This window comes from Plectropomus leopardus, chromosome 15 (genome assembly GCF_026936395.1).
Source record: "Plectropomus leopardus strain MGB_pleo_1.0 chromosome 15, ASM2693639v1, whole genome shotgun sequence".
Classification (NCBI taxonomy): Eukaryota; Metazoa; Chordata; class Actinopteri; order Perciformes; family Serranidae; genus Plectropomus; species Plectropomus leopardus.
The window spans coordinates 2866780-2893330 of record NC_142190.1 but is presented as its reverse complement, the minus strand read 5'-3'; the positions used below and the strand labels follow the sequence as shown (position 1 = coordinate 2893330).

The window sequence follows — 26551 nt, the reverse complement described above, 5'->3', positions numbered from 1 at the left end:
ACTTTGTTTTGGAGTCAGCCTCAGGTGGACGTTAGGGGAACTGCAGTTTGGGGAGATTCGGTATTTGCCTCATTTTTCGGCCCTGTAATTTGCCGTTTGGTTTTCGATCATCATAAATCAGAGAAATCAGAGCTGCTGGACAAACTGGATCGTCTCCGCTTCAAGTGTAGCAGCGGGGAGTTTGTGCTTCCTGTGAACTGTGTGGGCAGAAACTCAAATCTGAGTCTGTTTTCAGCACGTTTGAGTTCAGGGGCGACGCTGAAAACCGCAGAAAGATTCTCGTTCGCTGTTATTGTTCGTGCCACAGAGGGAGTTTATGGATGTTTAGCGGGCCGAGAGCTCGAGCGGGCCGAGCCTGATGTTTGATGTTCGCTCCTGTTGTCTCCAGGCTGCAGTTTCAGATGATGCTAAGGGCCGTGCGACCTTTAACCCCCGACTTCCCAGCACTCCCCCGTGTTTGCATGGCTTTTTTCAAACGCAGGGTTAAAACTGCACTGCAGAAACCTGCTGCTCGGATTTAAAAACAGACAACATACTTCTGCTTTGGAGAATTTAAGACACAGTTTTCTGCTATTTCTGTGCAAAGCATTGCTGTAAAACACGGCGTTTGTAGGATTTTAGGACATTTCGGGGCTTAACCCGGACCTTTCTGAGGCTCTGTTTTCATGTTTTAATTATGTGAACTGTGATGTTAAAAAATAAATAGTTGTTAGTAATTAGTACTGAGTGGAAACATAATACTTTGTAACTGCTGTCATTAAATATTTATTAACTAGAGGTGGAAAAATATTCAGTATTTTTGTTAAAAGTGGCAGAATCTAACTAAGCACATTTAGATTAGATTATTAGATTCAGGGCTTTTTATTATTACTATTAGGGACTGTTTGTTATTTATGACAGAGGAGGGGGAGGTGCAAAAAGGGGGAGGCATGTTTAATAATCCTTATAACGCTTCGGAGGGACTTAAGTTTTTTATTTTGGCTTTAAATTGTTTTGTTTTTATATATTTTAGTGCTGATTTTTAAAGAAATCAGGCCTTTCAAACCCATGGGCACGTTTTTTTTTTAATTGGAGATTTTTCTTTTCTTTAAAATTTTGGCCTTTTTTGTGATTTTTTTCTTTAAAACTTTTTGGCGATTTTTCTTTCAGCATTTTTGTCTTTTCTTTAAAAATTATTACTGATTTTATTTTACTTTTTAAAAATTTGAGATATTTTTTTATTTGCATTTTTTTGTAATATTTTTAGCTTTAAATATTTTTGGTGAATTTTTACTATTATTTCTTTCTTTCTTTCTTTCTTTCTGTCTTTCTTTCTTTGGTGAAAAATCAATCCTTCCAAACATGCAGTTCCACCAAAATAAAAAATCGCCAAATTAACACCATTTATCACATCCAGAAACTTTTAAAAAATTAAAATACATTTTTTTTTAAAACCAGCACCCATCCCCAATTTTTTTGAAGCCGTATACGTACATATTTAGATCCGAGGCTTTTTCTGAAACACTGGGGGCTGAACGACGTCACTGTTGTAATGTAATTTGGTCGATAACCTGAGTGTCTTTTTTCCTGCAGAAAACTTCCGGACGATCCTAAAGCAGAGTGGAGCGTCTCTCTGGTGTCCTCCGTGATCCTGACGCACATCAGAGCTCACGCCTTCAACATGGTACGCTCAGCTCGGCGTTTCCCGCCATTTCCTGTTTGCTGTTGACACACAGTTTCCCTGCGTGCATTGTTCTGCTGTGTTTTAACCGTGTTTTGGCTCCGCGGCTCATTATCTCGGCTTCTCCGCGGCCTGCGCGATAATCCCGGCAGCCTCCGGAGGGGACGCGGCCTCTGCTGCAGTAGAAAGTTTGGATTCGTGTTTACACAGAGATGGTTATCGGCCCGGTGCAGCTCTGCTCTGTTAGCTGACGGGAATGCTGTTAATTTACAATCTAACAAGTTTCATCCGGTGCGTCTCGACAACAGTGAAAACAGCTCGGACCGTTCAGCAGCTTCTGGCAGCGACTAAAAACAACAACGTCCTTCACAGGAAACGATGACAAACAGCTGTTTGTTACCAACGACGACAAGCAAACACACCGTCTCCTCCCATCCTGTCCCTCTGCAGCAGGACGCCTCCAGACCAGAGACGCCGGGGGCCACTTTTAGGAAAGACAGGGGGCCTGAGGCCACTTTTAGGCAAAGACAGAGGGCCAGGGGCCACTTTTAGGCAAAGACAGGAGGCCAGGGGCCACTTTTAGGCAAAGACAGGGGGCCAGAGGCCACTTTTAGGAAAAGACAGGGGGCCAGGGGCCACTTTTAGGAAAAGATGGGGCCAGGGGCCACTTTTAGGCAAAGACAAGGGGCCAGGGGCCACTTTTAGGAAAAGACAGGGGGCCAGGGGCCACTTTTAGGCAAAGACAAGGGGCCAGGGGCCACTTTTAGGAAAAGACAGGGGGCCAGAGGCCACTTTTAGGAAAAGACAGGGGGCCAGGGGCCACTTAGGGAAAGACGGGGCCAGGGGCTACTTTTAGAAAAGACAGGAGGCCAGGGGCCACTTTTAGGAAAAGACAGGGGGCCAGGGGCCACTTTTAGGAAAAGACAGGGGGCCAGGGGCCACTTTTAGGAAAAGACAGGAGGCCAGGGGCCACTTTTAGGAAAAGACAGGAGGCCATGTTTCAACGATTTTAGGATGTTTCTTGGATAGAGGACGCTTTTCAGATTTTAAGGACATTTGTACGATTTAAGGACATTTCTAGGGTTTATCACATTTCTAGGATTTTAGGACATTTCATGGACTTTAAGACATTTCTATGGTTTCATGATGTGTCTCTAATTGTAAGACTTTTCCAGAATTTTGTGGCATTTCTCAGATTTTAGGACATTTCATGGATTTTATCACTTATCGTTTTAGGGTTTGAGGAAATTTCTAGGACTTTAGGACATTTGTCTGATTGGAGGACTTTTCTAAGAATTAAGGACATTTCTAGGATTTTAGGACATCTTTCTGGTTTTAACACATTTCTCAGATTTTAGGATGTTTTTCAGGTTTTAAGACATTTCTCTGATTGTTCGTCTTTTCTAGGATTTTAGGAAATTTCTAGATTTTTGAACTTTTCTCGGATTTTAGGCTTATTTCAAGGATTTTGGGACATTAGGGTCTTATCTAGGACCTCTGTCGGGGGTGTGGGGGATCCTCCACTGGCACTTTTTTTGCTGAATCAGCTCTATTTTGAAGCTGTTTTATGCTGTCTGACACCTCATAGATACTAAAAATACAAAAACAATTCCCAGTGGGAATCACTGTAGTTTTACTGGGAATTAGAAAACACCTCGGGGGGCCGTCCGGCACCCTTTTGGGGGCCAGAGTTGGCCTGAGGGCCTTAAGTTGAGTATCACAGCTCCAGACCAAAAGTATAGCTGAAGAATCACGTCTTTTCGTGTAAAATCTGCAGCAGCAGACTCACTTACAGACGTGACATTACTCACCCGTTCTGCTCTTTGACTGAACAGCGTTGTTTTCGTTCATGCCGTTTCCTCGATTTTACAAAAACAAGCCAGCAAGAATAAAGAGAAAGTTCACGAGTTATAAAATGTGGTGTTTGGGAGCTGAAACGAACGCTTGATTGCAAAGACACAGTCACGGTAGAATACGCCTGAGCAAAGCAAAATGCCAACTCTTTAGTCAAGCACTTTCCCTTTGACCTGGTTTCTTTTTCTTTTTTTTCGCCTGCTTCCTCTGGTGTGCAAGCATGCACGCAGAAAAAGGCTTTTAAATATCAGTTGTCAGCTGCCAAGCAGCTCCACAGTCAGACACAGAAACCCGTCCACTAACCCAAGAAAAATCTTTGCCTCCGTTTATTTAAATTCACTTTTAGATCCGCAGATTCTTCAGCCACACAATGAGAGATTTTGTTGTTTCAGGTGCTGACCTTCGACGGGAGCGGAGTGAGCGGCCACGCCAATCACGTAGCCATCTATAAAGCTGTCAGGTACCGACCGAACTTTAAGGCTCAAAAACACGTGTTTTAATCCCTCAATTTAAAGATGCCGTCCTCAGGGGTTATTATGTGGCTCACGCACAGAAACCCGCCCAGCTCACACTCATAAAACACTGTCCCGGAAAACGCAGAACATTTAGGCTCACATCAACATCGCTGCATCCAAATGTTTCCACACACACACACGCGCACACACACGCACACACACACACACACACACACACGCGCAGCATGTTTTTTAGACCCGGTCTGTTACATAGCTGAGAGGTCATCCAAACAGAGTCCTCAGAGGCGCTCGGCTCTGCTCCCAGAGAGCAGCCGTAAATCCCGTCCCTGAAGTGGTGAGGTGGGAGGGCAGCTCTGGTTTGGAGAGGCCAACCAAGCAAGTTGCATCAGACTGTTTTTTGGGGTTTTTTTTGCAATGTGAAGTGCACGCTGCTGTCCCCATGCTGCACTGATGCGACTGTTAATGAAGATGTGGAAGTCGTTTTTTAGTCGCCTTAGATGCACGAGCCATTTTATTTGACCTCGTCTGTGTTTTTTAAGACTCACTCACTCATTCAAAATGAAATTATAAATTTTACTGAATCAGAAATTTAACTTTATTGTATCTTTTATGTTTATTTTTGGGAGATTTATTTATTTTTTCTTTTATTGTACTTAACAGAAAATGTGATGCTTTTAAAAAAGACATCACAATAAACATTAAGGGTTTTGAAATGAATTTTTATTTATAGTAAGTAAACTGAAGATAAAATTAAACAAACATGCATTTAAAACCTGAGTTGTAGTAGATTTAGAAAATCATTTTTAAAAACAGTTTAAAACTATTTTTAAAAAATCATCCTTAATATATATTTAATATATATATTGTATATGATATATATTTAATCATTTTTATAAAATTATTATAATATTTAAGCAGGTTTTTTAGATCATTTCCTCGTTTTGTTTCTCCTATTTTTTATGTTTCACTAATTTTTGATAATTTTTTTGGTACTTTTTAATTTTTAATTTTTTTAAACTAATTTCTGTTGTATTTATTTTTAATTGCTATTTTTATTTTATTATTATTATACAAATCACACTCTTACTCATTTACTTGATTGGGCCATTTTATTGCTTTAAAAATATTTAACATTTTAAGAAATACATGGCCCTGTTTTTCATTGTAATTATCATCATCATTTTATTTTCATTATATAATTAATTATATTAATTTCATCTCGTAGATGAAAATGTTTGCCATTTTCAGTGTGTAACGTAGTTTTTGTTTTTTCCCCTTGCAGCCACCTCGCTACCACCGGACAAGTTCCAAACAGTAAGTTTGATTTAAAGAAAACTTTCACGAGGTTTTGTATTTTTAAAATAAGTCACCATAGTGTCACAGGTTGGATTTAAAAGTAAAAGTAAAACTTCTTCAGCAGGGATAATGAGCTGTTTCCACTGAGTTTGTATGAATTATTTATCCTTCAGTGTGGCTTTAAATTAAAGATACGGAGGGTCGAGACGAAACCACCTCCTCACATGTGATATGGTGAGCTTCTGCAGTCCGAAGCCTGAATGCACGGCGCCCTCTTCTGTTTGAAAGCTTTCATGAGTCACGTGAGGCTCATCTGTTGGCTTTGGTCTGCTGGTGGCAGCATGAGGCCGGCTGGATGCCACTAACACCAGTTAGTTTTAATGCCGAAGCAGACGGACTGAATTCAGGCTGCAACTAACAAACGTTATAGATCCTAAAATATATGAGGCTCAGAGAGGGACAAACACACAAATCTCCCCGTCACACAGGACGACGCTGCACCAGTGACAGCTCCTTTATGCTTTCAAGAGCCAAAATGTTATATCTATTAAAGTTATCGTAATTATATATTTAAAAGTATTTTTACAGACTTACTCAAATTTCTGGGTAATTTTCATTTTTTTTTTTTTTTTTTGGTTTATTTATTAATTTATATTATTTTTTAAATTAAAAATTATTATTTCATTTATATTATTTATTTTTTAATATTTGTTTTTGATGCTTTTTAAAATGTTATTTTTGTTACATTTTCGGGAGGGGGGGGGGGTATTTTCAGACTTACCCAAATTTCTTTTTTTTTTTTTAACTTTATCATTTTGTTTATTTTGTGTTTGTGTTTCTTTTGTGTTTGTGATGTTTTTGTTTTTTATGCTTATTTTCGGGTAATTTTTTTCTCCTTTAAAAAGTATTTTTACAGACTCACCTGAATTTCTGGGTAATTTCCTGTTTTGTTGTTTTTTTTGTTGTTTTTTTTTACTGTCCTAGGAAAACAGTAAAACTTGTTTTTGTGTGGGCTTATTTTCAGTTTATTTTACTTTTTACTATTTTTGCTAATTTCTAGGTTATTACTATATAAATTTCTAATTGCCTTCTTTCTGAGATTTTGACAGAAATCAGGACACTTTGTCCAGGTTTCAAAGGGTTAATTTGTTAATTGTTGCAGCTCTCAGTGAGCGTTTGGTCACGTCTGAAAAGGTCTCATGTTTATGCTTGAGGGGAATGTGAAAGTAGGACACAGAGAGCGAAACGTGCTCCGGCAGGCCCGAACACTCGGAGCACGTTAACGTTCGAGGTGATAAGAAACGAGTTAATCATACACGAAATCTGACCGTCGCTCCGACCGCTGACTGGCAGGAAGACTTTAGTATATCAGCACCGAGGCAAACGCACTTTAACCTGCCCTGAGAGGAGCGTCATTAACCCTTTGAAACCGGAGCAGCCTTGATTGTTGTCAGAAACAAAGGAAGAAGTTACAAGATAATTAAGCAAAACAAAGAGAAAAAAAGAAAAACGTTTTTTTTAAATAAACAAACAGGGTCGGCCATGACAGCAACAACAAAAAAAGCATTACTGAGGACGCTCCCAGAAACTCACAGCAGATAAATGAACTCAACTAGTGTTTGCTCTTAGAAAAGATTACAAACAATGTAAAAGGTACATGAGAAAGATTTTTAAAACATGGCAAACCTGGACTGACTTCCTGGAAATACAACTGGAAAAACCTGTACTGCACCACCACATTTGATTTAAATTAATTTTATTTTATTTTATTTTATTTTGTTTTGTTTTATTTTATTATTTTATTTTATTTGAGCTTATTTTAGCTTAATTTAATTTTTATAATTTTTATTTTATTTTACCTTATTTTATTTTTTTAAAATTTATTTTATGTTTTTTTAATTATTCTTGTATTTGTTTGTTTATTTCTTTGCCTGTTTATTTTTTAAATGCATAGTTAATTCATTAATCCCATTTTAATTCCTCTTTATTTTACTTGTGGTTATTGTACCTGTGTAATTCCAAAAAAACAGTAAAAAAACAAAGCAACATATAAGAATAGAAATAAAAAGCTAATGATTGACATTAATCATGATAAGCACTTTTTTTAATCATTATGAACTTTGAATAAACTCTCTCTCTTTTTAAAAATTAATTTTCAGGTCTTTTTTTTCCTAATTTCATGCAATTTATGGGACGTCTCTTACCAAGATGCCCTTTATAGCCATGTTTGTTGTTTGTTGTTGAAACACATGGTGTCGCTCCAGGTTTCAAAGGGTTAATCACACTGTGATCATGTGTGACCACGCCTCTCTACCTCACCTGTTGGACGGTGTGACCCAACATGATTGAATTAAGCCTCTTCGGCCCGACGGCTGCATGACACAGGGGTCAGAGGTCAAACGCTCTGCCTGGCGCTCTGTCGTGTGTGTTAGTTTTTCAGCTCAAGTGTAAAAAAACAGTATTATTATGATGTAACCGACATGTTTGAAGCTGCCAATAATAAATATAAACAAATACCTGAATGAAGTAAAATAATTGACCAACACATAAAACATTTAAAGCAAACGTTGGCTGAAATAAATGATGAATTTATAGCTCACAGCATCATAAATAAATACATGTAGGCATTAATTAATCAATTAATTGTTAAAAACTGATATTTCTGTTTAAATTGATTTCTTTATTTACTAACTTCTGGGAAATAAATATTTAAAAAATGCAAAGGGGACATAAAACATAAATTATACAATCTGAAAATGAGTGAATATTCAAACATTAAAAATAAATGCAAAATAAATAAATGAAATTCAAAATTATAAATATAAATTAAAGGTAAAATTAAATTGTAAAGTAAATAAATAAGGGTATTAATACAAAAATAAAGAAATAAATTTTCTTTCATAATTCTAATTTTTAAATTAATTCTGTTGGAAATGTTTTTATTTATTTACCATTTTCCCCCTATTTATTTCACCAAACTCATTTTTCTGTATTATTTTCTCTATATGTGTCTTTATGCATTTATTTGTTATGTAAATAAGGGTGCTATTATTTGAATTATTATTATAATTTTATCCCTAATGTATAATACATTTTATACATAATTTTTAAAGCAACCTTGAGTTTTTGAAAGGCGCCATATAAATCCAATGTAGTATTATTATTATCATCATCATCATCATCATCATCATTATTATCATATTTATTATTTTTATTATTATTATTATTATTATTATTATTATTATTTTTATATCATTATTATTTTTATATCATTATTATTATTATTATTATTATTATTATTATTATTATTATTATTATTATTATTATTATTATTATTATTATTATAAAAACGATAAAGTTGCTTCACACTAAAACATGTGAAACAGTCTGACAGATTGACCCAGTTCCTGTAAGTGTCTGCTGCTGTAGTGAAGGTTTGACATATGGACAGCTGACCGTGTCTCCGTGTCCTCGCAGACTGCTGTTTGTTGTCCCTGGTGACGGTCGGCCTCCTCAGGAAGTACGCCTCCCTCCTGGAGCTCCCCGTCAGCTGGCTGCTGCCCTCGGGCCTCCGCTGCGTCAGCGGCTCACACGGCTACCGGCGAGCCAAAGTAAGCCTCCAAACGGACGCTTTGTTGGCAAGACGCGTCCCCGTCTGCTATTAGAGGACACACGTGTTTCACACCTTTAAACGAGGCTACAGTGAAGTTTTACAGTGTGTGCTGAAGAGATTAAGACTGTAAATAAAGAGACGCTGGAGCGGGGACACTTTTAGAAAAAGACAGCAGGCCGGGGGCCAGCAGCAGCCGCAGACATGTTTCTGGGATTTTAGGACGGATTCAAGATTTTAATTTCCCAGATTTTAGGACATTTCTAGGATTTTGGGACACTTCTCGTTTTTAGGACATTTCTTGGATTTTAGGACGGTTCTCAGTTTTTAGGACATTTCTAGGGTTTTGGGACATTCCTTACATAAGCAGATATTTCTAAGATTTAAGGACATTTCTAAGATTTTAGCACATTTCTCAGATTTTAGGACGCTTCTAGGATTTTGGGACATTCCTAGGATAAAAAGATGTTTCTCAGATTTAAGGACATTTTTAGGATTTTAGGATTTTTCTAGGATTTTAGAACGCTTCTCAGTTTTTAGGACATTTCTAGGATTTTGGGAACTCCCTAGGAATAAAAGATGTTTCTAAGATTTTAGGACGTTTCTCGGTTTTTAGGACACTTCTAGGTTTTTGGGACATTCCTAGGATAAAAAGACGTTTCTAAGATTTTAGGACATTTATTGGATTTTAGGGCGTTTTGAAGATTTTACAAGATTTTAGGACGCATCTCGGACTTTAAGGCATTTCAAGATTTTGGGTTGAATTGAAGAATTTTCTGTTGGCTGTTCATTTGTCTCTCACAGTAACTCGTTACGGTAAAAATAACGAGCCTCTTTTTTTGTTTCAGGATGCCATGTTTCGTCACCGCTCTCAGCTGCTGTGGTTTCGTTACCTCTACATCATCTTCTCTCGGTATATGTTCGTCAACACGTTCGAAATTATCCCACAAGGACCAAAGAACCTGAAAATCTACTGAGTTTATCTCATTCGAACGCACCGAGTGTCACTCTGTTTCGACTCGAGTGAATTTCGAAGCTTTTCTAAAATGTGAGGAGCTGTTTTTGCTCGCTGTGAAGAAAGATTTCTTTAGTACTTTTTTGACTACAGAAGCCTGAATATATTCGTTCTGAGGCATGTCTGTCAAATGTCTGATTTGTTTTTGCTACAGAAGAAACTTTATTGTCGTTACACTGTAAGAAAACAACACGAGTTTGAAATTTTTCATCCAATGTTGTTGAAAACACTGTAAAATATTTCTGATGATTAAAAAAGTTTGATTCTTACATGTGGGTGTGTTACTCTGCAGCTTTAGACATGTTTCTGATGCTCCTGTGAGCCTGCATGCTTTCCTCCCACTTTTCCCCACAAAACTTCTCCACTGTGACGCTGCGGACCGAACCCGGATCCAGACAGTGCGGAGCGACGCCTGCGGAGGAAAACAACGGCAACAAAAAATAAAAACAAATAAAATAAAAATAAAAACATGCAGCCCAAATGCCTCACATAGTAAAATTTAAACAAAAAATCAAATATTCAAAAAACTAAATAAAATAAACACTAAGACAAAAAATTGCAACAATAAAATAAAATAAAAATTATTAAAAAATAAAGCAAACTATTGATATTGTTTGAAATTAATTAATAAAGAAATTAGTAAAAGGTGACGATCTAAAAACTTATAAAAGGGGGGAGAATTATTAGAAGCCCCCCCCCAAAAAAACTACAGAAAAATGTCCAGAAATTTGTATTTGTAATTATTATAACTATCTATTTAAAAGTATGTTACAGAAACTTTTTCAAGTATTTCTTGTTATTTTTTTAAATTTTATTTACTTATTTAGTATTTACTTGCTTGTTAATTTTCCAGTAAATTTATTGTAACTTTTACATTTTTAGCTCGTTTTTTCTTGTATTTTTGTTATTTTTTTAACTTTTTATTTATTTATTTATCATTTACCTGCTTGTTAATTTTCAAGTAAATTTCTTGTAACGTTTTACTTATTTCTTGCGGATTTTTCGGCCATGTCTTGCTGAGTTGCTCACTGCTTTCTCCTCATGTTGTTGACAGAAATCAAACCACTTTGCTCAGGTTTCAAAGGGTTAAACAGATGTGTTTAGCTACACTACACCACTGAGGCTTAATTTACCAGCTCAACTACACAAAATATATGATGTTTCCAGGATAAATATCACGTAATCCAACATTTATCTCTGAACTCACAAATGTGAATGCAGAGCGAGATAACAGCCGACTGTGGTTCGTTTGTGGTAAACAGAGTCAGTTTGCAGTAAACAGACGGATGTTTCAACACGTGAGGATCGTGTGACCGTCGGGTGTCAGCAGTCGGAGGTCGTACCGTATCCGTCGGGGTTGGAGCGCGGCGTGTAGAAACTTTGAACTCCGCAGGTTTTACAGAAGGTGTGTTTGGCAGCGTGAGTGTTGAACGTGTACGTGGTCAGATTATCCGAACCCTGCGAGGAGAAAAAAGAAATTAAAAAACGCTCTTCTATTTATTGAAGTTAAATTATACGAGATGTTTTGCTGGAGTTAAATACCTGTAAGAGCGTGAAGTGGCTCTTCGGAACAATGAAATGATGGTTTTGTTTCTTCGTGCAGATGCTGCAGCTGGAAAAATACGACATTAATCAGTTTTTATGGATTTGCTATCAAGTGTATAAATAACAAAACATTGTTTGACAAGAGTTTTTTGTTTTGACTCCAACTTAAAGGGTAACTTTGGTATTTCGTAGTGCGGAGTTTATTTGTCCTGTTTTTGTGTCTAAATGTCTGAGAAAGTCTATTTTTGGTCCATTATAAAGCGAGAGCGCCATGAAACCGCAATAAAACCATTTTAGGGCGACTGCACTGTCAGTTTACAGCCACTGAAAATATTTGTTTTTGCCACTGACTTTTTTTTGGTTTTCTTCTCTTATTTTATTATTTACTGTATTTATTTTAAATATTTTATCTTGATTTTATTTTCCTTTTTTAGTACTCTCGCATTTAAAGCATTATGAGCTGCATTTTATGTATGAAAAGTGCGATACACGTATACAAATTAAGATTATATTATTTGAAAAGTAAAAAAACAAACAAAAAGAAACAAGAAAATTACCAAAAGAAACTTACTTTTAAGTAACTTAATATTAAATACAATTTTTAGAATTACAAATATAGTTTTCTGAAAAATGTTCTCCTTTTTAATATGTCTAATAAAAATGTGCTTGTAACCTTTATTTATTATTCATGTATTTATTACTTTATTAAGTTAAAGAAAATAAAAAAACACCTATTTTCTCAGGTCCCAAGATTTAAATAGTTTTGAAAGGCGCCTGAACACAGCGCAAAAAATATTGTTGCCAGAATTTTATTTTATTTATTTTTTGCAATTTGATTCAGATTTAAAGTAAGACGTGTCTTGGACAACCTTGTTTTCTTTGTAATAAAACATTTACAATTATGAGCGTATTATTTAAAGTCCGTACTTGCAGTGGAAAACGTGGAGGTCCGGGGAACTCAAGACTTCGAAGCGGACGGCGCCACAGTGGCAGCCGCCTTTATGTTTCACCAGATCCATTCTGCAGAGAAAATAAAGCATTATAAAAACACAAATGTTCATATTTGAGTATTTTATTGTGAGCTTTACTTAATGTTTTGGCAAAAATGGTGAGAAATGTCCTGCAAACTACAATAAGTTAGAAAGTGACAAGAAAATTACTGAAATTAGAACAACAGAGAGAGTTACTGGGAAGAAAAATAAAAAGAAATAAAGAAAAATGTTTGAAATTTAAAATAAAATAAAATAAAATCGTGAAAAATGTCCTGTAATTTGCAAGAGGTATGAAGAAGGTGACAAAAAAAACCCCAAAAAATAGAACACAAGAGAGCGTTATTGGAAAATTAAAAAAGAAAAAAAGGAATAATGTGTAAAATTTAAAATAAAATAAAATAAAATGGTAAGAAATGTCCTGCAAATTGCAAGAAGGTTGGAGAAGGTGACAAGAAAATAATCAAAAGAGAGTATTACTGGAACATTTTTAAAAAGGACACGTTTTAAAAATGTATAATAATGTGTTCATACATTATTTTTATTATTGTTATTATTATTATTATTATTTATTTGTTATTAATATATCTAAAATTATGCTGCAATAAAAAACGTTGTTTTGCTTTTCTATTATTGGGGCTAAATTTCTGGTAATTTTCTTTTTCCAAACTCTTTGAGTCATTTTTAAGTCGTTCATTGCCGTCTCTCCGTGTTTGCTCCGGTTTCGAAAGGTAAATTCACTCTGTTTTTAACAAAACAAGGAACGAGCAGGGTTGTATTTACCAGTAAGCGCAGCTCTGATGAAACCGGTGTGACGCGTTTGTTGCGAAACCTGTTGACGTGGAACCAAATGTCACACCCGAATCACCCTGCTGGAGAAAACACAATAACCTCCGTCAAAGTCTCACGGAGAAGAGTCTCATTTGCATTAAAAAGCTTCCCTCAGACGCAAATATTGATGCAGTCACTGAACATTTAACTTCAAAGCTGAGCACCTCCAGGAGCTTTTATTTCATGTGATAATCGGCTCCCTCTGCACTCGGCTCGGCCTGACGTCCTGTTTTCCAGGAACGCTTTGCCTGATTTTTCCAGGACGGGGCAGGGCGAAGTACAGCAGGCTGCACAAACACATTCCTCAGAGGTTGAACTAGTTCAGCCGGCAGACGCCCCGCTCTGCGCCGGAGAGCGCTGGCGTAGTGCATCACGGGTTGGGTGTCATATGACTGCAGGGGTGGGGTGAGGAATGATGTGACCCAAATACATACATCAGGACTCTCCCTGCTGTATCATATCTGTGACCCAAAAATAGCATCCCAGCGGGCCGCAGACCCCCATCTGAGCCGCGGCTCTGATTTAATTTAGTGCTACAGTTGACTGGAATAATGGTGGGAGCTGAAAGAGGGGAGTCAAATCAGCGGTCAGCATTTGACCTGTTTTTTAACCCTTTGAAAACTGAGCAAACTGGTTTTATTTTTTTCAAAAAAATAAAAAAAAAAAACATGGGGAGAAGACAATGAAAAACTTACCAAAACAAGGCGGAAAATTAGCAGGAAACTAGTGAAAAAAAAAAAAGTTCAAAGAAAATGAACTAAAAAAAAGTTTTAGAAAAATATAAATAAACACCAGAAAAAAACTAAAATTATTTTAAAAATTCTCTCTCTCTTTCTCCCTCTCTATATTATGAAATTATAAATATAAAATCACAGTAAATATTTTCATTTTTTTTATTGATTTCCCACATAATCAGAACTCTCCACTTACAGTCTTCATTCAATAAACAATTATTATTATTTTTAAACACCCCCTCAAAAAAATCATAGTAAATATAAATAGAGATTTGACATTGTTCACTAATTTTGTGTTTAATGTTTTCTCACCCTCTCCCTTTTTTAAACTAATGTTGACGTCATGTTCTTGTCACCTTTATTCTAATTTCTTGAATTTCGAGGGACATTTCTTGCCAAGTTGGGTCATAGCCTTTTCATTTTGTTTTTAGTACAAGAAAAAAGGCTGTTTTGCTCAGGTTTCAAAGGGTTAAATAGCTTCCAAGGTTCTTGATTTGGTTTCCATAACCAATTTTGGAGACCACTGACCTAAATCGTAGGTGCGTTGCTTTGTATGTTATATAAGCTGGGTCTCTTCCCACCAGGAACAAATAAAAACTTTGGTGTTCGAGCGTTTTCCAGTTCCACCTGAATCTGGGCGTTAACATCATTTCAGGTTTAGTTCATGACTCATGGAAACAAGACGACACCCTCACCTGTTGATTTTACAAGTAAAAATTCCTCTTTAGCTTTATGCTTTGGGATAAATTACATAAGAAATTAAAAAGAAAAATCTGAAATTTTTCATCCTTTGAACTGAAGAAAAAAAATGAGAACAAAGTCATAATGGGATGTTATATTACAACTTTATTCTCATAAAATTGTGCCTTTTTTCTTTTTTTCACAATATATTACAAATTTGTTGTCGTAAAATTATGACTTTTTTTCATTATTTTTTTCATCAAAGCGTTACAGCTTTAATCTCGTAAAATTCCGATTTAAGTTCTCATATAACTTCTTCCTATCTAAATAATTCTGACTTTATTCTCATAATAAAACGACTTTATTCTCCTAATAAGTTCTCATCATATTACCGCTTTTTTCTCAAAATAAAATGAATTTATTCTTGTAAAGTTACCACTATTTCTCATATTACTACTTTTTTTCTAAAAACACAACTTTATTCTTGTAAAATAACTACTTTTTTCTAATAATATTCATATTTTTTAATGAAAATGTTACAACTTTATTCTCATTCTCAAAATTAAGACTTTTTTCTCATAATATTACTACTTTTTCTTTTAAAAAAACGATTTTTTGTCGTAATATTATGACTTTATTGACTTTTTTTATATTTTATTTTGTATCTATATTATATATATTTTTTATATGACTTTTCTTATAATACTATTTTTAAAAATCGAAATATTATGAATATATTCTTGTACAATTACGACTTTTTTCTCATAATATTATGTCTTTATTCTCGAAGTAAAACAAAATCCTGATTGTGGCCTTAAAACTCTGTCATAGGTAAAAAATAAATATATAAAAGAAAAAAAAATAAGGTCACACCCTAGCAACCCCCTTCTCTAATAAATAACAAACAGTCCCTTAGGCAAACCAAATATGGCCTCTGTCATCTGGCTATCAAACACTTCTTGTTTCAGTATGTAGGTCACGACCACACAGCCTGAGGTAAAAGCTACACAACCAGCATCAGCAAATTCTGCCTATTAAATTACACATTTTGCAGTGCATGTTTAAACTGGCTACAAAACAAGAACATATTCTTTATTTAGCTTTTGTGTAATATGAAAACTAATGTTGGATGCAAGTAAAAGTGAAATAAGGTGGGTAAAAGGAGGTCAGTAAGCAGTATTATCTTCTTGTTCTACCTCTAAGACTTCACCCTGCTGTCACAGCAGCTGTTAGCACATGTTTACCGAGCACGTTTCCATCTGTTAGCGACACGTTTAATGGAGATCAACGGTATTACTGTCTGCACACGACCTGACTGCGTGTCACAGAAATGCACAGTCATTCAGTAGACTTCATACCTCGTGTCATGAAGTAAAAATGGGTGAAAGTCCTTACATAACCTTATAATTACCTGGAATTACACCACGCGTTGTCTAATTAGGTCTTCGATAGGTGTGTGCGATTATTCAATAGTCATAAATGTAAGTTATTAAACGTTACTCACCGTCACGTAGCAGCCAATCACCGGCCAAACAAACAACCGTGTCAGCCAATCAGAAGCTCGGAGACGGTTTCTGTTGCTACGCTGCTTCTGGCAAATTCTAGAACCGGATCCGTGGTTCGCAGAGATATCACTCCGCAAGCGAAGAAAAAGTCGAAATATCGCTTTCAGTAATACATATTTATGTTTGTATATTTATGAGTAAACGTATTTCTATTGGTTCAGATAATACTTAGAGAAAAATAAGTACTTTTTTGTAATCGTGCGCTTCGGGGTAGGGGGACTACTTCCAAATACGGAGGGATATCAAACTATGACGTATGCAGACGCCGGTATATATAACAGTGTTTGTCCTCACTGCGGAATAGACCCACAGCAGAAGGCGACAACACAAGATACTGTGCAGGTTATATACTCGACATAAACTGCGTTTTTTCAAAGTAAGTACGCATTTTACCCTCTTTTCTATCGCTGTATTGTCATTTTACAAAGATTTAGTCACTCAGTTGGTATTTTGGTCTCGTGTTTTCGTGTTAAAAAGAGAAGCAGCTGTACAGTTTCGCTTAGAAGATGATTTTAGCTCACGTTAACAATGCCTCAATGTGTCTCAAATTACTGTTAAATCTTAAAAACTAAGATGGAAACAGTATAGATATATTATTTCTTGATTCATTTTAGGTTTCTTTGGGGTTTCATCGTCAATCGGGTCGTCGTCGATTTCACGGTTGGCTAATGTTAGCCTTAGCAATGACTCGACATTTCCAGTATCGTCCATTAACGTTAGCTGAACAAAAGGAAGGTCAATAAGATCCCAAAATGGCGCTCGGGCTGGAATGGCTGCTTAGCTGCCGATATTTTGTTATTCATATCAGCAGTCATATTTTCTTGTTATAACAAAAGTATTTTCATTTGTGAAATTTTAGTCTTTTGTGAGATTATAACATAATGTTGAGGTAACCACATCTGTAACCCCTATGTCTAATCTTTATAAAGCGTTCTAGCAGATATTTTTATTAATAATCATGATTGTAACTCTGATGTGAGTGTCAGGGTGTTGGTACATAAGCTGTTTTACTAATTTTCATTGTAGTCTAAACCCTTTTTTGATGTATTTTACTTTTACGTAGGTGCAAACATGCAGATTTTTGTGAAGACACTCACTGGAAAGACCATCACCCTTGAGGTGGAGCCGAGCGACACCATCGAGAACGTCAAGGCCAAAATCCAGGACAAGGAAGGCATTCCCCCTGACCAGCAGAGGTTGATCTTTGCCGGCAAGCAGCTTGAAGACGGCCGCACCCTCTCTGACTACAACATCCAGAAGGAGTCCACCCTCCACCTTGTCCTGCGTCTCCGTGGAGGCATGCAGATCTTCGTCAAGACCCTCACTGGCAAGACCATCACCCTGGAGGTCGAGCCCAGTGACACCATTGAAAACGTCAAGGCCAAAATCCAGGATAAAGAGGGCATCCCCCCCGACCAGCAGCGTCTGATCTTTGCTGGCAAGCAGCTTGAAGATGGTCGCACCCTCTCTGACTACAACATCCAGAAAGAATCTACCCTGCACTTGGTCCTGCGTCTCCGTGGAGGCATGCAGATCTTCGTCAAGACCCTCACTGGCAAGACCATCACCCTGGAGGTGGAGCCCAGCGACACCATTGAAAATGTCAAGGCCAAAATCCAGGACAAGGAAGGCATTCCCCCTGACCAGCAGCGTCTGATCTTTGCTGGCAAGCAGCTTGAAGACGGTCGCACCCTCTCCGACTACAACATCCAGAAGGAGTCCACCCTCCACCTTGTCCTGCGTCTGAGGGGAGGCATGCAGATCTTCGTCAAGACCCTCACCGGTAAGACCATTACTCTGGAGGTGGAGCCCAGTGACACCATTGAGAACGTGAAGGCCAAAATCCAGGACAAAGAGGGCATCCCTCCCGACCAGCAGCGTCTGATCTTTGCTGGCAAGCAGCTTGAAGACGGACGCACCCTCTCTGACTACAACATCCAGAAGGAGTCCACCCTCCACCTTGTCCTGCGTCTCCGTGGTGGTATGCAGATCTTTGTCAAGACCCTCACCGGTAAGACCATCACCCTGGAGGTCGAGCCCAGTGACACCATTGAGAACGTCAAGGCCAAAATCCAGGACAAAGAGGGCATCCCTCCCGACCAGCAGCGTCTGATCTTTGCTGGCAAGCAGCTGGAAGACGGTCGCACCCTCTCTGACTACAACATCCAGAAGGAGTCCACCCTCCACCTGGTGCTGCGTCTGAGGGGAGGCATGCAGATCTTCGTCAAGACCCTCACCGGTAAGACCATTACTCTGGAGGTCGAGCCAAGTGACACCATTGAGAACGTGAAGGCCAAAATCCAGGACAAGGAGGGCATCCCTCCCGACCAGCAGCGTCTGATCTTTGCTGGCAAGCAGCTTGAAGACGGACGCACCCTCTCTGACTACAACATCCAGAAAGAATCTACTCTGCACTTGGTCCTGCGTCTCCGTGGTGGTATGCAGATCTTCGTCAAGACCCTTACGGGCAAGACCATCACCCTGGAGGTGGAGCCCAGTGACACCATTGAGAACGTGAAGGCCAAAATCCAGGATAAAGAGGGCATCCCTCCCGACCAGCAGAGGTTGATCTTTGCTGGCAAGCAGCTGGAAGACGGACGCACCCTCTCTGACTACAACATCCAGAAGGAGTCCACCCTCCACCTGGTGCTGCGTCTGAGAGGCGGCCAGTAAAGTGTTTCCATGATTCCATGTTCTTATTTCCCTCAAAGTCAACGTGCTGTTTATGACATGCTATACATGCCGTATTGTTATAAAGTTGTTACACATGACAAAAGTGTTAACCGTTACATGACCAAAAGTTTGATGCACATCACTTAATAAATGATTAAACTGAATTTCCTCGTGTTTGTCATCTTTAGTGTCAAATACTCTGTTTTGAACCATAATATCAGCATTACGGAAGCTATTTGGAAATAATATTTTTATTTTACGCACACATGAGTCTCAGTTGCTTTCTATGATTTCCATAAGTATTGAATATAAAAGTTATTTATATGAGCAGTAATATTAAAACATTAAAAGTGCTAAATAACATTTAAAAAGGGAAAAAATACATGTTATGATGAGTGAAATATGACCCCTGAGAGTGTACATAATTTTAAGCTGTAATGCTTTTGATTTAATGTGAAACAACATTTTCAGTAAACTGACATGATGCTAAACTGAAACCAAAATTAACATAATTTTTCAGCATGAGGAATTTCCCATGGCAGGGTTTTTTATGCTGAGTAAGCTGACAGTAATTTAAAATTGTGATGTATGTGAATCTGAGTCGAGGTTCAACGTACATTTTTGTACTATTTTTTAAACAGTTTAAAAAGGAAATTTAAAAAATATACATTATTTGTAGTGTTTTTCATGGTACTCAAAGACACCACATAAGTTCAAACAAAAAATACACGGCAAAAACATACAAACTGGAAACCAGAAGCATCCAGTGGTATTTTGTCAACTCTTGCAAAACTCTAAACTTTAAGAAAAATATATTTTCATTTTCACACTCTACAATAAGTACTGCCATAAAATACAGAGCTTTAAATGTATGGTGTATATAATAAGCATAATACATAGAAAGGTGATCAAACCACTAGCTTCTGAAGTCATTATAATGAATATTTTGTAAATTAAAACTCTAAAAATGCTCGTAAACACTGACTGAGCTGCAGAGGTCAGATTAAACAGCTGGTTTGGATGAAGGGATTTTTATTCATGAGGATGTAGCGCCATCTATTGACCAAATATCAGCATGTTACAGAGAGAAAACGCAAACAAAGTAGATTAAATTTAACTAATTGGTCCAAAAATGCAATATTAGAGAGAGGGGAATGTACCGTGATAATTTAACCATTCGGGCTCACTTCAGTATCACATATACTCATAATGTTTTTTTCAAAAATAAAGATTTAAAAAAATATTATACATTAATATTATTTTCTACTATTATTAAGTTTATCTATTTATTTACTTTATAAATCTTAAATATCAAATACTCTAATTTTTAAAATTGTAACCTAAACGTGAGTTTTTTCATGATGCTACTATATTTTTTAGACAAAAATAATAATAATTTTCAATAACATACATGCCAAGTTGATTTTTATTCCAATTATCACAGCCTGATTAGCTGCAAAAATGATTTTTTAAAACTTTTTTTGTCCATTGTCAAATACTCATTTTCATATCCTTCTGCACACAAAATAAGTTATTGGCTATTAATATTATAATAATGAATATTATATATTGATATTATTTCTTATTACATTCATTTTTCGAATCAACTCCAGTCTTAATCATGAATATCATTTTTTAAAATTTTTTGTTAATTTTGACCCTTAAATGTCAGGTGTTTGTCATGACCCTGGTAAAGAAAGGATTTGCTCTTTTGCTGATTCAAGAGTGAAAAAGTCTGTTTTAATAGACAGAAGGAGGAAAACATCAGATTTCATTTAATTCAGATGTTTTTGTACAATGTATTTCAATAATTTCATGATGCTGCAATACTATTAAATTCTACTTTATTATATTAAACTGACAATTAGATTTTTTATAGCAAACATTTCAAACTGATTTTGTTACTAAATTCATTATTATTTGTATTTATTTTATTATTTTATTATATTATTATGTACATATGGATACGTGTACAGGGGTTATTCCCCAGCTATCGTGACTTTAGTGTCCCTGTCGAAAATCAAAGGCACTGTACAAAATATAAATCATAATTTTTTTTAACATGTTTTTTTAGAGTGTATTGTAGAGTGTAATTAATGCTAAAGATAAATATATATAAATGTATATATATATAAATAACATGATTTTGAATATAAAACCATAGAAAATATAAATAAAGATTTTACATTCTTCCCTTTTTTAAAAAAAACATAGTAACACATATTAAAACATATTATATTAAAACATATAACTCCCATCTTTTTAAAAAATATATATATTTTTAAAAAAAAAAAAAAAGAGGTAATTTTCAGCTGTTTCTCTAGTTTCTTGAACTTTTTGGGACATTTCTTTTGTGTATTTATACTGACAGTGATGATCATTAAACAATATTGAGTATTTATACTATGAAATATAATTTTCTGGTGAAGTGGATGACAATCTGATTTCAGTCTGTGCATTAGGATCAGGAAGTTTGGCAGGAAACTCATAAAATACTTAAAAATATGACAAAAACCTGCATCAAATAAAAACGTATGAACGATATTTCACAGAGTATTTATATTTTAACAAAAGGTATAACCTATAATGTAGACATTTCATGTATTTTGAATGATAGCGGATGACTATGAGCCTCAGAGTCAGGAAAATACACAACAGGCAAAAACCAGAAAGTAAACGAGAGATGGGAACTACTTTCAACTGCGGATGAATATCGCTTGTGGACGCAGCTCCGGTATAAATACTCCCGTCCCCCTGGCAACGGCGCAGTCAGAGGGAGGTGACACAGAGGGACGGCGCCACAAACACCGAAATAAACCGTAAGTAAACTCATTTATTAACGAAGAAAATATTGCTGATACATCTGTAACTCTTGTGTAAGTTTTTAAACTTTTAAAAATGATAAATGCTGTTTTATTTTGTTTGTTTTTATCAGCTAACGTCAGCTAACCGCTTTGTAAACAATGACTGAAAATGCTAGCTAACGGTCAAAATAACGTCTCTCACACGAAAAAACAACCTAAAATAACCAAACTCGCATAACAAACAACAGTATTTAGCTTTATTGTTTTATGTATCGATCGCGTGGTTGAACAATAAGCGTGGGAAACACTCGCTAACGGGAGAAACAATGGTACATTTCTAGCGGCATCGTCCGTGAGCGGGACGTTAGCGGAACAAAAACGGAGACAAACAACAATACACGAGTTAAAAATGGCGCTGATGCTCGAAAACACCGGCCTGCTGCCAGTCTGTCCATGTCACACAGACTGAGTCACATCACTGTTATCGCTCACTGACAGAAAAATCAAATATAAAGACCCAACAACAGCATCTGCTGTAAATACACGTAAATACAGCGATAAAAGCACCAATGGATACCGTTTGACTAAATGATCCCATATTGCTTTGTATTTGTACCATGTATAAAACGAGAAAAACACTTTTACATATCAGAGTGGCTCAGTTCATTTTCAATCCGCTTATTTTATCTGTATACCATTGAACATACGGCCCGCGGGCCAAATATGGACTCTAATAGGGTGCCGGGTGGCCCCCAAACTATTTTCTAATTCAAGGTAAAAATAAAGACATTCACACTGGGAATTGTTATTGTACTTTTAGTATACAAAAGGTATCAGAGCGCATTAATCAGCATCAAAATAGAGCTTGTTTATCAAAAAAGGCCAATGGAGGATCCCCTGCACCCCCTAATGTCCTAAAATCCTAGAAAAATCTTAAAATTATAGAAATGTCCTGTAATCTTAGAAACATTGTAATATCCCTCAAATGTCCTAAAATCATAAAAATGTCCTACAAAAAAAATAAAATAAAATTAGATAAATATCCTAAAATCCTAGAAATTACCAAAAATCCAAGAGACTTCCTACAATCCCAGAAACGTCCCACAATCCTAAAAATGTCCATAAGTCCCAGAAATGTCCTAAAGTCCTAGAAACATCCTGATGACAAATGTCCCAAAGAAACACCCTTCAGATGTCCTGAAATATTGTAAAATATGATAAATGTCCCAAAATCTGAGAAATGCCCCCAAATATGAGAAACATCCAAAAAACACATTAATGTCCTAAACTCATAGAAACATCCTTTACTTCTAGAAATGTCCTCCAATACAGAAAATGCACAAAAACACTAGAAATGTCCTGTTATTTTGCAAAAGCGGCCCCCGAACAAAGCAGTTTGAGTATCCCTGCTGTGGAGTATACTGGCTCATTTTTGCTGAAGGCCTTTCTGCATTAAACTGATTTTATAACTTTGAGTCTTTACTTTCACAGGTGCAAACATGCAGATCTTCGTGAAAACCCTCACCGGCAAGACCATCACCCTGGAGGTCGAGCCAAGCGACACCATTGAAAACGTGAAAGCTAAAATCCAGGACAAAGAGGGCATCCCTCCCGACCAGCAGCGTCTGATCTTTGCTGGAAAGCAGCTGGAAGACGGACGCACCCTCTCTGACTACAACATCCAGAAGGAGTCCACCCTCCACCTGGTGCTGCGTCTGAGAGGCGGCATGCAGATCTTCGTGAAAACCCTCACCGGTAAGACCATCACCCTGGAGGTGGAGCCCAGTGACACCATTGAAAACGTGAAGGCCAAAATCCAGGACAAAGAGGGCATCCCTCCCGACCAGCAGCGTCTGATCTTTGCTGGCAAGCAGCTTGAAGACGGACGCACCCTCTCTGACTACAACATCCAGAAAGAATCTACTCTGCACTTGGTCCTGCGTCTCCGTGGTGGTATGCAGATCTTCGTCAAGACCCTCACAGGCAAGACCATCACCCTGGAGGTGGAGCCAAGCGACACCATTGAAAACGTCAAGGCCAAAATCCAGGACAAAGAGGGCATCCCTCCCGACCAGCAGCGTCTGATCTTTGCTGGCAAGCAGCTTGAAGACGGACGCACCCTCTCTGACTACAACATCCAGAAGGAGTCCACCCTCCACCTGGTGCTGCGTCTGAGAGGCGGTCAATAAATGACTCCATGTTTCGACGTGGTTTACATGACAACCTCACCCAATAAAAGATAATAAATTATCTGGCGTTTCACTGCGTTTTGTACATTTATCTCGGGGTGGAAATCACCAGAGGCCTCGTGATACAATTATAATGTGATTTTAAATGTTTTGCAAAACACTCAGAGTACTGTGACGTATTTCACTTATTTTCAGCTGCTAATTAAGGAAGAGCTTCATTAACATCCGCATTTATCTAATAAGATTATATCCTCAGCCATTTTTACTGCAGCAGAATTTATTTAGCAGACTGAAAAAAAACAATTGGTCTTATTATTTTAGATTACCAAACGTTTCATTTCATTTAGCAGTATTAATTTATATGAAGAAAGACTTTTTGTCTGTGTACTGATACTATATTGCCACACAAAATATTGCATTATGATGCTCTTTAAAATACTAAAATAAGAAGTAGGACTATTTTTTGATGTTGCATTGTCAAATCTCTAAATAATTGCTAATATTTATTAGAAATATTTTTATTATTAATAGACCTGTGTAAGATTTATCAAATTTCTCCTAAAAATCCATATTTTATGGTACAATAAATATTTGGGCAACACTGTTCCTCACCTCAAGCAACTGGTGTCGGTCATGTGATCTTTTTCCTCACTTCACATGTTTATAAGTTCCTTTAACCCTTTGAAACCTGGATCAGCATCACTTTTCTTGTGCTGCATTCAGATGCTTTTCACAAGTATTTAATAATTACAGCCTGGAGCAAATTCATTTCTAACAACGTGACAAGAAATGAGGAGATTTGGAAAAAAATATTTCTACAAAAGCTAGGGTAAAGTTCCAAATAATTATATTTAAAATAATCACAATTATGTAATCAATATAAATATATATATTTTGGAATTATTGTGATTTTTAACCTTTATTTCCAGTTTAATTTTGTTTTGGTAATTTTATACCAAAAACTGGTAAACTTATTTCCTCATTGCCTTCCTCCCATGTTTTTTCCCCAAATCATATTTAAAATGATCTTAATATTTATATGTCATATAATCCTTATATTAAAAATATTTTTAAAATAGTTGAATTTAAGGCTTTTCTTTCTTTTTTTCTGTTTTTTTTTTTTTTTTGCTAGTTTTCAGGTAATTTTCTTTTACATATATAGTTTGGAATTATTAGGATTTTTAATCTTTATTTACATTTTTTTACCCTAAATTTTCAGTTAATCTTCTTATAATTTCTTACACTTGTTTCCTCATTGCCTTCCTGTTTTGTTTTTTTCCAAATAATTATTTTAAAAATGATCCTTTACATTTTAAAAAATCTTCATTTTATATTAAACTGATTTTTAAGTATTTGAATTTTAAGCTTTTCTTTCTTCTTTTAGTTTTGGTAATTTTCTTCTACTACTCACTGTAAATCACCATCAGTTTCTAACTGATTCAAATCTTATTTTTATATCTTCTTTAGTGAAAAAGGTGGTGTCACATGTCACCACCGGGGGTCACCAGTTTACCAGGATCCCTCTCACCTGAAGGGTCCATGAACCTGCAGAGATCCTGACCAGCAGGACTTTAAAACTGGCTGTGACAGAGGTCAGAGGTCAGAGGTCTAAAGCAGCTGTATTGGTGATGAGTTAAGATAAGATATAACTTTATTTTATCCTGAGGTCTGTGATTTAAACTCGGCTACTTCATCCCGTCGTATTTCACCCTTTGAAACGTGGACTTGCATCATTTCTCTCGTGCTGCATTCGGACGCCTTTTACGAGTATTTAAACCCTCGAACCCTGAAAAAGTTGGTTTGATTTTCTTTTAAAAATACAGGGAAGGCAATGAGCAACCTGGCAAAAATATCATGCAAATTATTTTAAAAAAAAACCCAAAACAACCATGATTAAACATATTGACATATTAAATTTATATTTATTTATTTATTTAATATGTTAAAGAATTTTAATTTTAAAAAAAACCATTTTAATTAACTAATTTCCAGGTAATTTTTTTTTTTACCAATTTGTTGCTAATTTTGGGTTCATTCTTTTAAGCTGGCCATTGCCTTCTCCCCATGTTATTATTATTTTTTATTTTTGTTGTTGTTGTTTTTATTAACGAAATTCATTTGCCCAAATTTAAAAGTGTTAATTAAAATGAGCAATTATTAGCAACCTCAACATTATGTATTTATAAAGCACCTTTTATAAAAAAAAAAAAAAGAAAAAAAAAGCATGGAGCCCAAATACCTCACATAGCAAAATTGAAACAAACAAAAAAAAAAAATCAAAAATTAAATATAATTGAACGAAAATATTTTAAAAAATAAAACCCAATAAGAATAAGACTAAAAATCGCGACAGTAAAATGTATAAATAAATAAATAAATAGGCAAACGCCGGGAAAATAGCACAGAAACGGAGAATTTCAGCGTTACTCACAGTTCGCTGACGCACGGAGCTCCGCGTGCACCGGGAGGAGAGTTTCGATGCTGCTGAAGTTATAAACCGACTTACTCAAACCAAATTAAAACCACAAACATATAAACTAACAGTTTCGAGAATAAAGCGCTCAAACAATAAACGGAGATGAAATAACGCGGCGGCGGAAGCTCGTGTCTCGCGCACCTGTCGGTGATG

The 26551-nt window shown here is 36.3% G+C and overlaps 4 protein-coding genes across 15 annotated transcripts in view; 3 read left to right on the top strand and 1 right to left on the bottom strand.

The window, feature by feature from the left end:
* pigl (phosphatidylinositol glycan anchor biosynthesis, class L) overlaps positions 1 to 10180 on the top strand; it is a 22736-nt gene extending 12556 nt beyond the window's left edge. The window contains exons 3-7 of one of the 2 annotated variants that reach the window (XM_088088230.1): positions 1573 to 1663; positions 3907 to 3974; positions 5273 to 5304; positions 8764 to 8897; positions 9745 to 10180. In XM_088088230.1, the coding sequence (XP_087944356.1) occupies positions 1573 to 1663; positions 3907 to 3974; positions 5273 to 5304; positions 8764 to 8897; positions 9745 to 9873 (454 nt within the window). In that variant the 3' untranslated portion in view covers positions 9874 to 10180. The remainder of the gene's footprint in view (positions 1 to 1572; positions 1664 to 3906; positions 3975 to 5272; positions 5305 to 8763; positions 8898 to 9744) is intronic. The other variant, XM_088088231.1, reaches the window with a different exon arrangement.
* On the bottom strand, positions 7859 to 26551 carry cenpv (centromere protein V). Of its 11 annotated transcripts, none has more exons than XM_088088235.1 (7): positions 26354 to 26550; positions 13229 to 13317; positions 12384 to 12476; positions 11454 to 11523; positions 11255 to 11369; positions 10182 to 10323; positions 7859 to 8944 (listed from the first exon to the last, which is right to left on the bottom strand). In XM_088088235.1, the coding sequence occupies exons 3-6, from the start codon at positions 12473 to 12475 to the stop codon at positions 10193 to 10195; spliced, it is 408 nt and encodes a 135-aa protein (XP_087944361.1). In that variant the 5' UTR covers position 12476; positions 13229 to 13317; positions 26354 to 26550; the 3' UTR covers positions 7859 to 8944; positions 10182 to 10192. The 11 variants fall into 11 exon arrangements, with proteins under 11 accessions (XP_087944361.1, XP_087944365.1, XP_087944362.1 ...); XM_088088239.1 differs by having other exon boundaries at positions 13229 to 13314; XM_088088236.1 differs by lacking the exon at positions 26354 to 26550 and adding an exon at positions 16196 to 16252.
* ubb (ubiquitin B) lies at positions 16485 to 19093 on the top strand. The gene is made up of 2 exons (XM_042513752.2): positions 16485 to 16632; positions 17320 to 19093. Exon 2 carries the CDS (start codon positions 17328 to 17330, stop codon positions 18927 to 18929), a length of 1602 nt encoding a protein of 533 aa, XP_042369686.2. The 5' UTR covers positions 16485 to 16632; positions 17320 to 17327; the 3' UTR covers positions 18930 to 19093.
* On the top strand, positions 21624 to 23983 carry LOC121940193 (polyubiquitin-B). The gene is made up of 2 exons (XM_088088232.1): positions 21624 to 21748; positions 23225 to 23983. Exon 2 carries the CDS (start codon positions 23233 to 23235, stop codon positions 23920 to 23922), a length of 690 nt encoding a protein of 229 aa, XP_087944358.1. The 5' UTR covers positions 21624 to 21748; positions 23225 to 23232; the 3' UTR covers positions 23923 to 23983.